The sequence below is a fragment of the Pongo pygmaeus genome, chromosome 1, assembly GCF_028885625.2.
Source record: "Pongo pygmaeus isolate AG05252 chromosome 1, NHGRI_mPonPyg2-v2.0_pri, whole genome shotgun sequence".
NCBI classification, from domain to species: Eukaryota; Metazoa; Chordata; class Mammalia; order Primates; family Hominidae; genus Pongo; species Pongo pygmaeus.
This window is the reverse complement of record NC_072373.2, coordinates 115,877,104-115,892,261: the sequence shown is the minus strand read 5'-3', so window position 1 is coordinate 115,892,261 and position 15,158 is coordinate 115,877,104. Positions and strand designations below refer to the sequence as shown.

The following is a 15,158-nucleotide window of genomic DNA, read 5'->3' as shown; positions in this document are numbered from 1 at the left end:
TATATGCTCCACCCAACGGGCAGATATTAAAAGCTTAATTTACTTCCTTTATAACTGCTTTTTAGTTAAATGGTCAACTGGAAAATAATTAAGTTCCATTAGTCTTTTTACTTCAGATAGCTTTTTTTTCTAAGTGGAAGTAGAGCTTAAGCTGAATAAAATCTCTCTATATCTAGCAAAATTTCAAAGATTTCAGTTCCAAAAGCACTTTTTTTTTTTTTTAGATAAAGTTTCACTCTGTCACCCAGGCTGGAGTGCAGTGGCTTGATCACAGCTCAATGCAGCCTCAACTTTCTAGGCTCAGGTGATTCTTCCACCTCAGCCTCACCTCCCACCTCAGCCTCACCTCCCACCTCAGCCTCACCTCCCACCTCAGCCTTACCTCCTGAAAGCCGGGACCACAGGCGCGAGCATCACACCTGGATAGTTCTCATATTTTCAGTAGAGAAGAGATTTCACCATGTTGCCCAGGCTGGTCTCAAACTCCTGGACTCAAGCAATCCACCTTCCTTGGCCTCACATAACTTTTATTACTGTAGATTATCATAATTGTTCTATTGTATTACTAGCTATTATTGCTAATCTCTTATTGTGCCTAATTTATAAATTGACCTTAATTATAGATATGTATGTATAGGTAAAAACAACATAGCATACGTAAGATTTGGTACTATCTGCAGTTTCAGGCATCTACTATAGGTCTTCAAACACATCCTCCGTAGATAAAGAGAGCCTACTGTAGTTTGACTTCCTCTAGATTTTCAGAACTGGATTTGAGAGGAGAGATACTGAACTGATATCTTTTTGTTTGTTTGTTTGTTTCTTTTACTTTGAACCCCAAGAAGCTACTGAACTATCTTTATAGCATATTTTTACTTCAAGATGGATATGGATACAAGTGGACTAATTTGAGAATTTAAGGACACATGAAAGACTACGCTGAATTTCAGCTGAAGTTACACCAATTTTTCAAATCTCCCTGCTCTTAAGCAACTTCAGAATGATCATTTTCAGGTTGCTGTTGATCCCAGGGCTGCTGAAAAGATCTCAAGTCCCAGAACAGTTTCTTCTAGGAGTCTCCAGAACTAAACTCAGTGCATACTCCTTGTTATACTGTTTTTATTTATTTTTGTTTTATTTTGCTTGTGGAACGCTTTCTAGGGAGAATGCTATACACAAAGCCCTTTGCGTAAGATATGCTTCAATTAATTTGGCAAAATGTTATAGATAAAGGTGATGGGTGTGTGTGTATGTGTGTCCTATATTTGTTTAGCTGCCTTCACTGCCACCTTCAACAATGAGGCAGAATGGCTTTCATTTTTCCTACTCCTTTCCTCCCCCTGGAGTAATCGACACTCTTAGCAAAACATCACACAGGAAATGCCTACAGAATTATTCATTTGTAATGTATGAAAGATTTGATTTTTTTCCCTCAAACATCTTAAGGTCATACCACTGTGAAGCCTTCCTTTTTCTTTCTGTTTTTTGTTTGTTTGTTTATTTTTTGTTTTTGTTTTTGTTTTTGTTTTTGAGACAAAGTCTTGCTCTATCGTCCAGGCTGGAGTGCAGTGGCATGATCTCGGTTCACTGCAACCTCTGCCGCCCAGGTTCAAGCAATTCTCATGCCTCAGCCTCCCAAGTAGCTGGGATTACAGGCACCCGCCACCATGCCTGGCCAATTTTTTGTATTTTTAGTAGAGACAGGGTTTCACCATGTTGGCCAGGATGGTCTGGAACTCCTGACCTCGTGATCTGCCCGCCTTGGCCTCCCAAAGTGGTGGGATTACAGGCGTGAGCCACCATGCCCAGCCAATTTTTTTTTTGTATTTTTAGTAGAGACAGGGTTTTGCCGTGTTGGCTAGGCTGGTCTTGAACTCCTGACCTCAAGTGATCTCCCCACCTCGGCCTCCCAAAGTGCTGGGATTATATAGGCATGAGCCACCGCGCCCGGCAGGCTTCATTTTTCTCTTCCACCTCTCTTCCTGCCAGACTCCCAGGCTCCAATACCCCAAGAAAGAAAAAATTAGGGCAAAATTAGGGCAGAAAAAGTAATAAACTACACCAGAAAAGGAGGAATCCTGAGAGTAGAAAGCAAAAGGGTATAAAAGAGGAAGCAGGGTCATGGGGATGGGTTTAAGTTTGGGAAGAAAAGATATGAGATCTAAAAGGTGAAGGTATTTCTTTGCCAACTACAAGGTAGGGGGTGTGTGTTCCCTAGAGGAGGTACCATCAAGAGAAGTCAGGGGAATAGTTGCCAAGAGGATAAAGTGAAGGGCCTGGGTGCGGTGGCCCACACCTGTAATCCCAGCACTTTGGGATGCCGAGGCAGGCGGATCACTAGGTCAGGAGTTCGAGATCAGCCTGGCCAGCATAGTGAAACCCCGTTTCAACCAAAAATACAAAAAAAATTAGCTGGGCGTGGTGGCAGACCCCTGTAATCCCAGCTACTCAAGAGGCTAAGGCAAGGAGAATCGCTTGAACCTGGAAGGCAGAGATTGCAGTGAGCCGAGATTGCACCACTGCACTCCAGCCTGGGTGACAGTGTGAGACTCCGTCTCAAAAAAATAAAAATAAAAATAAAAAAGAGAATAAAGTGAAGAGAGAGCTCAACATCCCTCGTGGGCCCTGAAATAGGGTGGCACGTGTAAGAAACCAGATTGTGTGTGCGCTTGATAAGTAATAGTAAGTTCATTTGGTTTGTAGATGATACTACCCCTTTCATTTCAAGAAAAGAGAGGAGAACAGGGATCCTGGCCAGTATAACAAGGAGTATTAGATTCTAGAAATTTGGATTGAGTCATTCGCATGTTATTCTCATAGACTAGTAAATAAAATAAAGTCACTCCCAAAAGAGAACAGAAAGTAAAAGAAAGCACAAGACCACAATATCTTTGCCTTGAAGGACTACATTACTGGATAGAAGACGTAGCATTTTAGAGACATTTTAGGGAGAGGAAAATCAAACTTGGCCCTCCTGTGCTAGGTGGGAGAACATAAAGTTTGGCTGTCTCCAGAACTCTGCAAGGTAGTTCCTCAGTGCCTTGCAAATATAGGTCAGTATTATACCAAGCCTCCATCAGGACAGAAAAAGTGCAAGTGGTAAGGAATGGCATTAGGAGCTCAGGCTTCTAAATCCAGTAATCAGGAGAACTACCAGTAGGAATGGAGGACAAGACTGAATTGTACAAGCGTGCAATGCAATCATCTTCAACAAGACTGACAAACTTATCGAGGTTAGTTTCCAGTGAAATAGTGGGGCAAATGGGTAGGTGGGTAGGCAATAGCTAAATTGGGGTGAGTAAACCAAGAGGTTCAACTTTGGATACATAAAATGTGAGAAAATGGCAAGAAATGTGTGTGTTTGTTGGTTGGTTGGTTGGTTTTTGAGACAGAATCTTGCCTTGTCACCTAGCAGAGAGTGCAGTGGTGCAATCTTGGCTCACCGCAACCTCTGCCTCCCAGGTTCAAGTGATCCTCCCACCTCAGCCTCCTGAGTAGCTGGAATTACAGGCACCTGCCACCATGCCCAGCTAACTTTTGTATTTTTATTAGAGACGGGGTTTTACCACATTAGCCAGGCTGGTCTTGAACTCTTGACCTCAAGTGATCTGCCTGCCTCAGCCTCCCAAAGTGTGGGGATTACAGGCGTGAGCCACTGCGCTCAGCCAAGAAATGTGTTTTAAGTGTCCTGTGAGTAAATGAAAATGTAGGACCAGATGGTTCCTAGTGAGAGTCTGGAGATGGTGTTAGAGAAATCAGCTTCAGAGGTGATGTGATACATTTATTCTGGTGGTGGCATTTTTAAAAATTGTACCTAAATGTGCACAAAGGTCAAGAAATGCTGATAAATATGTTCAAGTGATAGGCTGATTCACAGGAATGAGTAGTGTCAATTCACAGATGTTTGTGCACTTGCTCTGTAGGATGTACCGTGTTGATAACTGTTTGGTTAGTATCATTATTATAATATACACAGAACCAGGATGTATCTATGTCTCCTTTATAGAACCAAGATGTAGCCAGATCTTTGATATGTCTCTGGTCTTCTAATGAATCTCCAGAAGTTGCAATAGTACCAGTCTGACTTCTAGTATATTTTAAACCATTAGTACTTAAACCTGGCCTTCAGAACTAGGTATCTTCTTTCTGTTAGGATTCAATGAATCCTTTATATTAATAAATGCCTTTTTTTTTTTTTTGAGATGGGGTCTCACTCTGTCATCCAGGCTAGAGTGCAGTGGCGCGATCTCGGCTCACTGCAACTTTGCCTGCAATCCCAGCTACTCGGGAGGCTGAGATAGGAGAGTCACTTGCGGTGAGCCAAGATCGCACCATTGCACTCTGGTCTGGGCAAAAAGAGCAAAACTCCATCTCAAACAAACAAACAAAAAACTGAAATTGTGGTAAGTGCTATGAAAAATAACAAATGGTGCTAATAAGAACTTACAATAGAAGATTTGATCTATTCAAAGAGGTCCAGAAAGCTTTCTCTGGCCAGGTGTGGTGGCTCATGGTTGTAATCTTAGCACTTTGGGAGGCTGAGGCTGGAGGATCACTTGAGTCCAGGAAGTCAAGTCTGCAGTGAGCTATGATCAAGCCAGGGCACTCCAGCCTGGGTGGCAGAGCAAGACCCCGTCTCCAAAAAAAAAAAAAAAGAAAAGAAGAAAAGAAAAGAAAGCTTTCTCTGAAGAATTGACCACCAAATTGAGATCTAAAGAATTATTAGTCGGGCATGGTGGCTCACACCTGTAATCTCAACACTTTGGGAGGCTGAGATGGGAACCCCAGAGGTTGAGGCTGCAATAAGCCATGATCACACCACTGCACTCCAGCCTAGATGACCAAGTGAGGCCCTGTCTCAAAAACAAAACAAAACAAAACAAAAAAGGCCAGGTATGGTGGCTCATGCCTATAATCACTTTGGGTGGCCAAGGTGGGCAGATCACGAGGTCGGGAGATCGAGAGACCATCCTGGCTAACACAGTGAAACCTTGTCTCTACTAAAAATACAAAAAATTAGCCGGGCATGGTGACACACACCTGTAGTCCTAGCTATTCAGGAGGATGAGGCAGGAGAATAGCTTGAACCCAGGAGGCAGAGGTTGCAGTGAGCAGAGATCGTGCCGCTGCACTCCAGCCTGGGTGACAGAGTGAGACTCCATCTCAAAAAAAAAAAAAAAAAAATTACCAAATGTTATGTAGGTAAAGAGGAGTGTGAGGAATGTTCAAGGCAGAGGTAATAACATGTGTGCAAGGCCCTATGGCAGAGGAAGCATGGCAAGGACAAGAAAATGAGCATGCTGTAAGAAGCTGGAGAGACACTATGTAGGACATTGATAGCCATTTTAAAAGGTTCTTTGGGAGGTAAATGAAGTTCTATTTGTGAAGCACTTTTAGCACAGAGTCTGGAACACAGTTCTATGGATTAGCTGTTACTGTGGAAAGTAGATGAACAGAAAATGTATATAAGGAAATGCAGATTTAAAATAATCATGGAACATTTTCAGGCTCAGAAATCGAATGAAATTAACATAATAAAGTACTATTTTATGCTAGTTATATCAGAAAAAAAATCATGATTTTTACCTGATACAGTTTAAGTACAGAGGTTAAGAGGCTTTGAAAAAAAACAGACTGGTTTCAAATCCGGGCTTTGCCATTTCATGGGTAAAATGAACATAATATTTCCTCTTGGGGTTGTTGTAATGATTAAATGAGATCACATACGGCAAAGCACTTAGCAGATTGCTTAGTACATAGTAAGTAGGCAAAATGTTTTCATCTTTTATTCTCCTTTATATTTATTAAGTCTAGCAAGGTAGTAGAGAAGATGATAAATTCACATATTGCAAACTAGAAAAACTCCTTTGTAAATACATTGGGTAATACTTAACCAATTAGATGCTAATAGTTTTTGACCCAGTGATAACATTTTTTTGGGGGGATCTAGCCTAAGGATTAATCCAAAAGAAGGAAAAAACCACATGGAAAAATATATTCATATTAGTGTTATCAATAATCATGAAAAATTAGAAATAACTCAAAGTCTAACAATGGAGAAATAAATTATTTGGGTATTACTATGTCTCAGGAAGTTTATATACTTATTATCTTCACAGCAATTCTTCAAAGTGAATATTATTCCCACATTTTACTGACTTAATCCAAGGTCACACAGCTAATCATGGGCATAACTTAAATTCAAACCAAGATTTATATGACTCCAAAGTTTTTATGACTTCAGATGATAAAGCAAGACTATCTGAAATTGAATTCAATTCCACCACTTACTAGCTATGTGACCCTGAGCAAGTTAATTGACCTCTCTGTTTGTTTCCTCACCTATAAAATGGAAATGAAAACAGTACCTTCCTCAATGGAGCAAATGAGTTTATATATGAGTGTTTAGAACAGTGTCTGTAAGAGGTATAGAAGCATTCTCTATTATGATTATTATTCTTTCATTATAAAACCAGATGGACAGGTTGGGCGCGGTGGCTCACACCTGTAATCCCAGTACTTTGGGAGGCCAAGGCAGGCAGATCACGAGGTCAAGGGATTGAGACCATCCTGGCCAACATGATGAAACCCCGTCTCTACTAAAAATACAAAAATTAGCTGGGTGTGGTGGCGCACTCCTGTAGTCCCAGCTACTCGGGAGGCTGAGGCAGGAGAATAGCTTGAACCCGGGAGGTGGAGGTTGCAGTGAGCCGAGATCACGCCACTGCATTCCAGCCTGGTGACAGAGTAAGACTCCATCTCAAAACAACAACAACAACAAAACCCACATAGACAAATATATGTCCATGTGATGATGCTGCATCATCAACTATTAAAAATCATATACATTTTAATCAGCCTGATAATTTTGGTATAATGGTAAGTGAAAATGTGAGAATACAAAATTGTATCTATGCTATAATTACAATAATATTAAAAAATTATATAAATGGACAAGAACTAGAAGATCCACAAAAAAAAGCTGTTGTTGGTTTTCATGTGTGTGTATGACAGGGTCCCACTCTGTCTCCCTGGCTGGTGTGCAGTGGTGCAATCTCAGCTCACTACAACCTCCACCCCCTGGGGTCAAGCGATCCTCCCACTTCAGCCTCCCGGGTAGCTGGGATTACAGGCATGTGCCACCACGTCTAGCTAATTTTTTTTTTTAGTAGAGACAGGGTTTCATCATGTTGCCCAGGCTTGTCTTGAACTCCTGGACTCAAGCCATCTGCTCGTCTCAGCCTCTCAAAGTGCTGGGATTACAAGCGCGAGCCACCTCACCTGGCCAAGATCCACAAAAAAAGTTTTGATTTGTTAGAATGTTGATATTATGGTGAGCTTACTTTCTTTTAACTTTCAATAATATTGTTTTATAAGAATAACAATAATAAGGAATGTTTGAAAGTACCTTTAGAAATTTCAACAGTATAGTTGCATCTTGCTGTTTCTTTTCTTTTCTTTTTTTTTTTTTTTTGAGACGGAGTCTTGCTCTGTCGCCCAGGCTGGAGTGCAGTGGCGCCACCTCAGCTCACTGCAAGCTCCGCCTCCCGGGTTCACGCCATTCTCCTGCCTCAGCCTCCTGAGTAGCTGGGACTACAGGCGCCCGCCACCGCGCCCGGCTAATTTTTTGTATTTTTAGTAGAGATGGAGTTTCACCTTTTTAGCCAGGATGGTCTCGATCTCCTGACCTCGTGATCCGCCTGCCTTGGCCTCCCAAAGTGCTGGGATTACAGGCATGAGCCACCGCACCTGGCCAACATCCGCATCCTGCTGTTTCTGCTGTATAGAAACTATACTAACTATGTCCTTACCCTAAAACTAGGTCCTTTGAGAGACTCAGTGTCATTGGATGAAGTAGAACACTATTGGATAAGGATTAATTTCACAGCTCTGTAATAAGACAGATCTGAGTTAAATTTCATCTCTATGGCTGAACAGCTGAGTGAGCTTAGGCCAATTATTTAACTTCTCAGAGCTTCAGTTTCCTCATTTGTAAGTCAGAAATCACATTTGTAGCTATTTCACAGGGTTTTCTTAAGGAGTAGTAAATAAGAAAATGAATGTTGATGTTTCCTTGACCACCTCACCCAGACTATCACAATTATATTAAATATTTAATATAGCAATTAGTTGTTTAATGTCTGCCTCTCTAAGACATATCTATTGCCTTATAAAATAAGCTCCACTAAAGCATGGAGCATTGCATTGCATTCCTAGCATCTAGGGCATTACTTTGTACACAATAAGCACTCAATGAATGTTTATATGAATGTATAAAAACCTTAGATGGGTGGTCAGTGGTAGTTTCAACTACAGAAAAGTTACTGAATTTAGTCCTGGCACAGGGAAAAGACCTAAGCAGCATGGCATTGGCTTCAGCTGCCATTAACAGGACTGCCACATCCAATTATGAATACAGTCCTCTCACAGTATCTGTGGGGCACTGGTTCCAGGACCACCCCCTTCAAGATACCAAAATCTGTGGATGCTCAAGTCCCTCATATAAAATGGCATAGTATTTACACATACTATACATGACATCTTGTATATTTTAAATCATCTCTACGTTACTTATAATACCTAATACAATGTAAATGCTAGATAAATTGTTGTTATGCTTTATATTTTTTATTTTTTGTTGTGTTATTTTTGGTATTTTTTTCAAATATTTTTGATCCATAGTTGGTTGAATCCAAGGATGTAGAACTTGGGGATACAGAGGGCCATCTGTATTGTTCTCTGTACAGATGTATGGCCAAGAAGGAAGTAGAGACTGAAATCTGAACCATGGACCTGGGGAGAGGGTAAAGGGGTTAGGATGCGCAGGAAATCTACCTGGAAATAGAGATGCCTTTTGATAATTCCCCTAAAGGTACCACCAGTTAAGTGAACAGTGGCCTTGTGTCACAGAATCAGTCCTCAAACCTCGGAAACATAAAATCCTGGGAGAATACATTAAGGGCTTAAGATGGTACACGGAACATAACCAGATGGAAAGCCCTCCGATTTAGTGGCAGTATTTACCTTGTCCAAGCAAGCAGTCTAGCCTCATTCACTACTCCTCTACTCCCCCAAAGCTCTCTATCTGGTGTCTCATCTGAAACCTTTAGATGGAGCTGAGAGGAAGACTCTGTTTTTCCACTGGAGGACATGAGTCAGTGAACAGTGAGGTTACACTTAATCACTACCCAAAAACAAGGTCCTTAAAATCAGGAGCTAGAAAAGCAAGGAAGTGATTAATATAAAAGTCAGGATAGTGATTATCCCTTGGCCAGGGTAGGACAGGACAGGGTCAGATGGGGGTAGAGGACCTGATGGGGCATGGGTCTTCGGGGGTCTGACAGTTTCTTGACTTGGGTGGTGGTTGCACTGCTAATGGTTGCTTTATAATTATACTTAAATGTTTTATGTACTTTTCTAAATTTGTATTATATTGCACAATATTAAGCAGCTAAAAAAAACTATAACAAGTTTTTAAGCAGGGAAAATATGACCAGATTTGGCTGGGCGTGGTGGCTCACGCCTATAATCCTAGTACTTTGGGAGGCTGAGGCGAGTGGATTACCTGGTTGGACAGATCAGCCTGGCCAACATGGTAAAACCTTGTCTCTACTAAAAATACAAAATTAGCCAGGCATGGTGGCTCATGCTTGTAATCCCAGCTACTTGGGAGGCTGAGGCAGGAAAATCGCTTGAACCAGGGAGGTGGAGGCTGCAGTGAGCCGAGATCGTGTCATTGCATTCCAGCCTGGGTGACAAGAGCAAAACTTCATCGCCCAAAAAAAAAGACCAGCTTTGTATGATGAAAAGATCACTTGGGTGTTGAACTGAAAATTGATTGAAGGTGGGGCAAGGCTAGAGGCAGAGAAGCCAGTTAGGAGGTAGCTGCTATATTTTGGTGAGAAATTATAATGACTTTAGCTGAGAAAAGGTAAAATATTAGGGATATAGTCTACATTTTTTTTTTTTTTTTGAGACAGATGTTCGCTCTTGTTGTCCAGGCTGGAGTGCAACAGCTCTATCTCGGTTCACTGCAACCTCTGCCTCCCGAGTTTAAGCGATTCTCCTGCCTCAACCTCTTGAATAGCTAGGATTACAGGTGCCCGCCACCATGCCCAGCTAATTTTTGTATTTTTAGTAGAAATGGGGTTTCATTATGTTGGCCAGGCTGGTCTCAAACTTCTGACCTCAGGTGATCCACCCGCTTTGGCCTCCCAAAGTGCTGGGTTTACAGGTGTGAGCCACCGCCCCCGGCCAGTCTACATTATTTTTAAAAACACAACCAAAATAAAACAGAGGCCGGCACTGCCCCTCAGCCCACTTTTTACACCTATGCCTTGGGTTACCTTGGCTTAGGAATTATAGTCCAGGGGCAGGGACATGTATACACATGTGCTAGAACTTCCTACTTACCTCCTTTCAGGTAACTCTACCAGAGGGGTTCAGACTGATCAGCCAGTGGCAGTGAGAGCACATTTTTCATAGTACCACAAGATTATCCATGTTGAGCTGACATCGGAGTTCCTATCATAATATCTAATCATTCAATAATATCTAATTACTCAAGACTTTCAGAGTGTTTTCACATCTGCTGTCCAGTACCAGAGTGTTAGCTCCAGGAGGCAAAGGTTTTGGTTCTTTTTGTTCACCGTTGTATTTTTAGTGCTTAGAACTGAACTTGGTACATACTAAGTGCTCAATAAACAGTACTCAATAAATGACCACATTTAATGATTGTTATTGATATTTAATCATCACAACAATCCTGTGAGGATAGGTAGGACATGAATTATTATCCCCATTTTATAAGTTAGAAAACAGAGAGATTTAAGAACATGTCAAATACTTGATAATTTGGTGAAAAAAAATCGTGATTTAATTTCAGGTTTGTACTTCAGTTCCCCCCTTTCCCCCCATTTCTTCACAACTGAAGAACTAAGGTTTAAAATTCTTATATCTCTGAAACACCAGCTGTAAGTATTCTAAAATACATGATAGGTACTATTAGACACCCTATGTTATCTGATTACTCAGCTTGTAGGGTGAATGAGGCCTACCCAGCTGCCATTGCATCAATAATCACAGTTCTCTCAAAGGAGATTCATTGTTCTTCTGGGTAATCTAATCCACCCAACCTGAAGCTACCTTGTACTCATGTTTCTCTCCTTGACCTATGCTTTTCTCTACTCTCCATCCTAGCCATTCCACTTCTCCAAGCAAAAGAAGTTAAGGAAGCCCCGTTATTGAAAAAACACGTTATAATATATTTTTCATATGAAAAAGAAAAGAAAAATGATGGCCAGACATAGTGGTTCATGCCTGTAATCCCAGCACTTTGGGAGGCAAGATGGGAGGATTGCTTGAAGCCAGGAGTTCGAGACCAGCCTGGGCAACAAAGCAAGGCTCGTCTCTACAAAAAAGAAAAAAAAAAATTTTAAATTAGCCAGGCACGGCGATACACACCTGTGGCCCCAGCTACTCAGGAGGCTGAGGCAGGAGAATCACTTGAGGCCAGTTCAAGGCTACAGTGAGCTATGGTTGCACTGCTGCACTCCAGCCTGGGTGACAGAGTAAGATTCTGAATTTTAAAAAAACAAACAGCAACAACAAAAAAAAGTGTGGCAGTGGGTAGTTTTGGTGCTCTTCAAAAACATTTGTCAACCAAATAGAATCCCAGGGATGAGGCTAAAAATGTAATATTGCATGAAAAGTTGACATTGGTCTCTTTCTTCTTAATATTAATTAAAATTAGTAATATAAAGCATAAACCACAACTTAGATACCTGGGGAAATCTGGATGTTCAATTAATATTAGTGTTTTTACATCTGGAGTTGTATATGTCTTCTGTAGGATTCCTAAGCAAACGCCAAAGAACTAGCAAACAAAATATTAAAACCAGTAATTTTGAGAGAATACCTAAAATACATGCAAACCACTCAGAGAAGTCAAACTTTAGGCTGCCTTTTTTTCTGTCTTCCCCTCCAAGGTCTGATATTTACTTTATCCCAAGAGCAATTTGGTCTCAGAAAATTGGACCCCCATAGTCAGTTAAATAGTGTATGTAACTACCCTGAGAGGGTCACATACAGGACTCACCAGAAATTCATTGGCAAACTCCTCTTTGTTAATTTTCTTGCTTTGGGCCTCATCCAGGAACTTCTGCAGAATTTCTCTTTGGTCCATGCTGCAGAGCAAGAAAAATAGTCTATAAGTAGGTTGAGGGAGGGCATGTCAAATGTGTGTCATGGCCGAGACACCTCCAAAAAGCCACTGCTGCCGCCTGAGCAGAGCATGCTGAAGGCTGTGGTTTACTGACTTCATCACAAGCCCTAGAGGAAATTAGTACGTAACCACCTTCTGTGGTCACATAACACAGCCATCATCTCACTCCAGGGCCCTAGCGCCTTCCTTCTCAGCAAAGGAACCTGGTTACAATTCAAATTTTTAACAAACAAGAGGCTAACCAGAACGTAAAGTGTGGTCTGCTTAACTGAGATTATTCCATTCTGTCACCCATATGCAAAATTCACCTTTCTTCTTGCCTCCCAGAAAAAGAGCAGAATTACAGGTCTCCTGAATGAGTTCTGTCTCTCCCCATTTTCCCAGTGAGCACAAGGGCCAAGTTGACACCTTCTGTTTCCTTATGTCCCAAATGAACTCTGCAAAGTTCAGTTAGGCCCAGGAAAGAAGACAGACACTGTTTAGAGTGACATGTCTTCTACCCGGACTGTTCATGGAAACGTTTCTTGTCAGTGTGATCAATGAGAAACTTCTGTTCATCACAGAAGGTGTTTTTATTTGTAACTTTTAAGTCTGCTATATATACCTCAAACTCCCTTTTGAATGAAGCAAAGTCAGATGCTTCTGACAGTCTGTGTCTCTCCCAGGACTGGGGAAGTGCTGACCTCCATTAAGGGAAGTGTTGATTTCAGCACCTCTTCAACCCTCCCAGTAGCCTTTGAAGCTTCACTTGGGTTTTGGATATAAAGAGTAAGAGTGTTGGTCTATATAGGATCTAGAGCAAGTGGCCCCCACAAGGAGCACCTGACCAGACAGTTAGCACAATACCCTGCATATGTAATGCTGGTAAACTGTGATGAACAAAAAGAAAGTAAAATCAACCACCTTGCTGACAACATTGTAAATTTTAGGGCAGAAAGCCTGAAGAACTATTTCTAAAGAATACATTTCTACTCTGCAACCAATGTCTTAGGAAATAAATTTGTTTCAGGAAGTTATGCTGTGCCTGTAGCATTTTGGCCCTGAAAGGCTGGCTCTTCTAGAAAAAGTTTCCACATCTCAGCTTGCATAACCTCTCAATGGGTACAAGTCTACCCAAGTGCCTAATTCAGTGTGAGAACATCCCAAAATCAGTATATCATCTTTGTTGAAGGCAGAAGTTCAATAAGTGTTAACAAAATTAGCCTTGATCCTGAAGAAAACTGGGAAATGTGTTGTTAGGACTTCCTCTATTTAAGATATTAGCAATCCTTTCTGTTTTGCAACATTATTCTAACTTCCTTCAGGATATCATGATTCTGAACACTGTTTATTCGGAACATTAAAGATACTGCATGCTCTTTACTAAGTACTGCAAAAAAAAAAAAAAAGATCATTGAGATATCTTGGTTATAGACAACTTAAAGACAATATTTCAAATTAAGAAACTCAATCCCAGTACACATAAATTAAAATAAACCCTCATTCTTCAGCAATATTTGTTAGGAATAGTATATTTCTCAAATTATCCCCATCTAGAATTAAGAGAGAATTTCTTGCTGCTCTAAGTAATGTGATGTTTACTTTGGCTATTTTAAAACATAAAATATGGGAAATCTTTGATTTATAAAAATACAAAATTTCAAGTTTATAATAACTAAAACCATGTAAAAGTATGTACATAGTTAAAGACTAAAAGATGCAAAAAAGAATCAATTGTGTAAGCGTGGTGGGATAAAGTTTGTTTTCTAAAATTATTATACCATTTTTAAAATTAGAAATAAACATTTAAAAATCCATTAAGTTGTTCAACAAATTTATTGAGTACCCGCTAAATTCTAAACATTGTCTTAAGAGATTGGCATACAACACTGAGAAAGCCAGAATATGGTAAAAACAAAACAAAATAAAACAAAAACACCCTTAGCCAGTTAGTAAAGCAACTCAGAACTAAAGATATAGACGTGATTACTGATAAAAATTAAAACATTCCTTAGGTAACTTTGGGAAAGATAATAAACATAAAAACATTCCAAACTAACTTGCTTAATTGCAGAGTAGCAAAGCATAATCCTAAAAGGAAAATGATTTTCTATGTTTGGACAAAGAAGATAATATAGTTTTATAATTTCTCTGTACCTTTAGAATGTCCTCAATTACACCAAAACTAGAACTTTATTAATTTTTATTAATTGATTAGGCAAACCTGCCTAATAAAATTTAAATCTATTTTTCTCAAGCCTATATTTCGGAACAATCTCTTACTAACTTTCTTGTTTCTTCTTAATGAGGGAGAAGATAGAAATAAATAGGAGATAACAAAAAAAAATTTTGCTTAGATGCCTCCATAGTCCTTTTTCTCAAAATCTAAGAATCTGTAAATAGTGTCTTGGCAGAACTTCACACTTTTTAAAAAAAGCAAGCAGCAATCTATTCTACTGTAAACCCAAAAGGTATAGAGACATTGTGAAATAACCAAACCCCCAAAACCCACTTAGCTACAAGGCCATTTCCTGAGCAGACCACTCAAGCAAGCAAAAAACAAACTGAAGAAGAAAACAAAAAACTTTAATTATTTTTTTGTTTTGGGTTTTTTTGTTTTTTTGTTTGTTTTGTTTTGTTTTGAGACAGGGTCTTGCTATGTCACCCAGACTAGTCTGGAACTCCTGGGCTCAAGTGATCCTCCCACTTCAGCCTTCCAAGTAGCTGGAACTATTATTTAAAAAAATATATATATATAAGCTACTACTTAATTTATCACACTTCCTTCTGCAGAGCACAATGCTTTTTGATGAAGATTGTGTTGACTCATTTGTATCTTGCGGGAAGATAAAGAGCTGGGGAGGGGAAACGAGACATGCAGTAAAGGTTGGCAAATACCTAAAAGAGTTTCAGAATTTATGATGAATCATTTAAACCAGTCTGGCATAAAACTTAA

At 40.1% G+C, this 15,158-nt stretch overlaps 1 protein-coding gene across 9 annotated transcripts in view; it reads right to left on the bottom strand.

The window, feature by feature from the left end:
* Positions 1–12,342, bottom strand: part of PTPN22 (protein tyrosine phosphatase non-receptor type 22) — a 57,476-nt gene extending 45,134 nt beyond the window's left edge. For 4 of the 9 annotated variants that reach the window (XM_054463596.2, XM_054463569.2, XM_063651799.1 and 1 more), the window contains exon 1: positions 12,098–12,290. In XM_054463596.2, coding sequence (XP_054319571.1) covers positions 12,098–12,184 — 87 coding nt within the window. In that variant the 5' untranslated portion in view covers positions 12,185–12,290. Of the gene's footprint in view, positions 1–12,097 lie in introns of all 9 variants that reach the window. The other 5 variants (XM_054463559.2, XM_054463577.2, XM_054463587.2 and 2 more) reach the window with 4 other exon arrangements.
* Between the last annotated feature and the right edge of the window lie 2,816 nt (positions 12,343–15,158).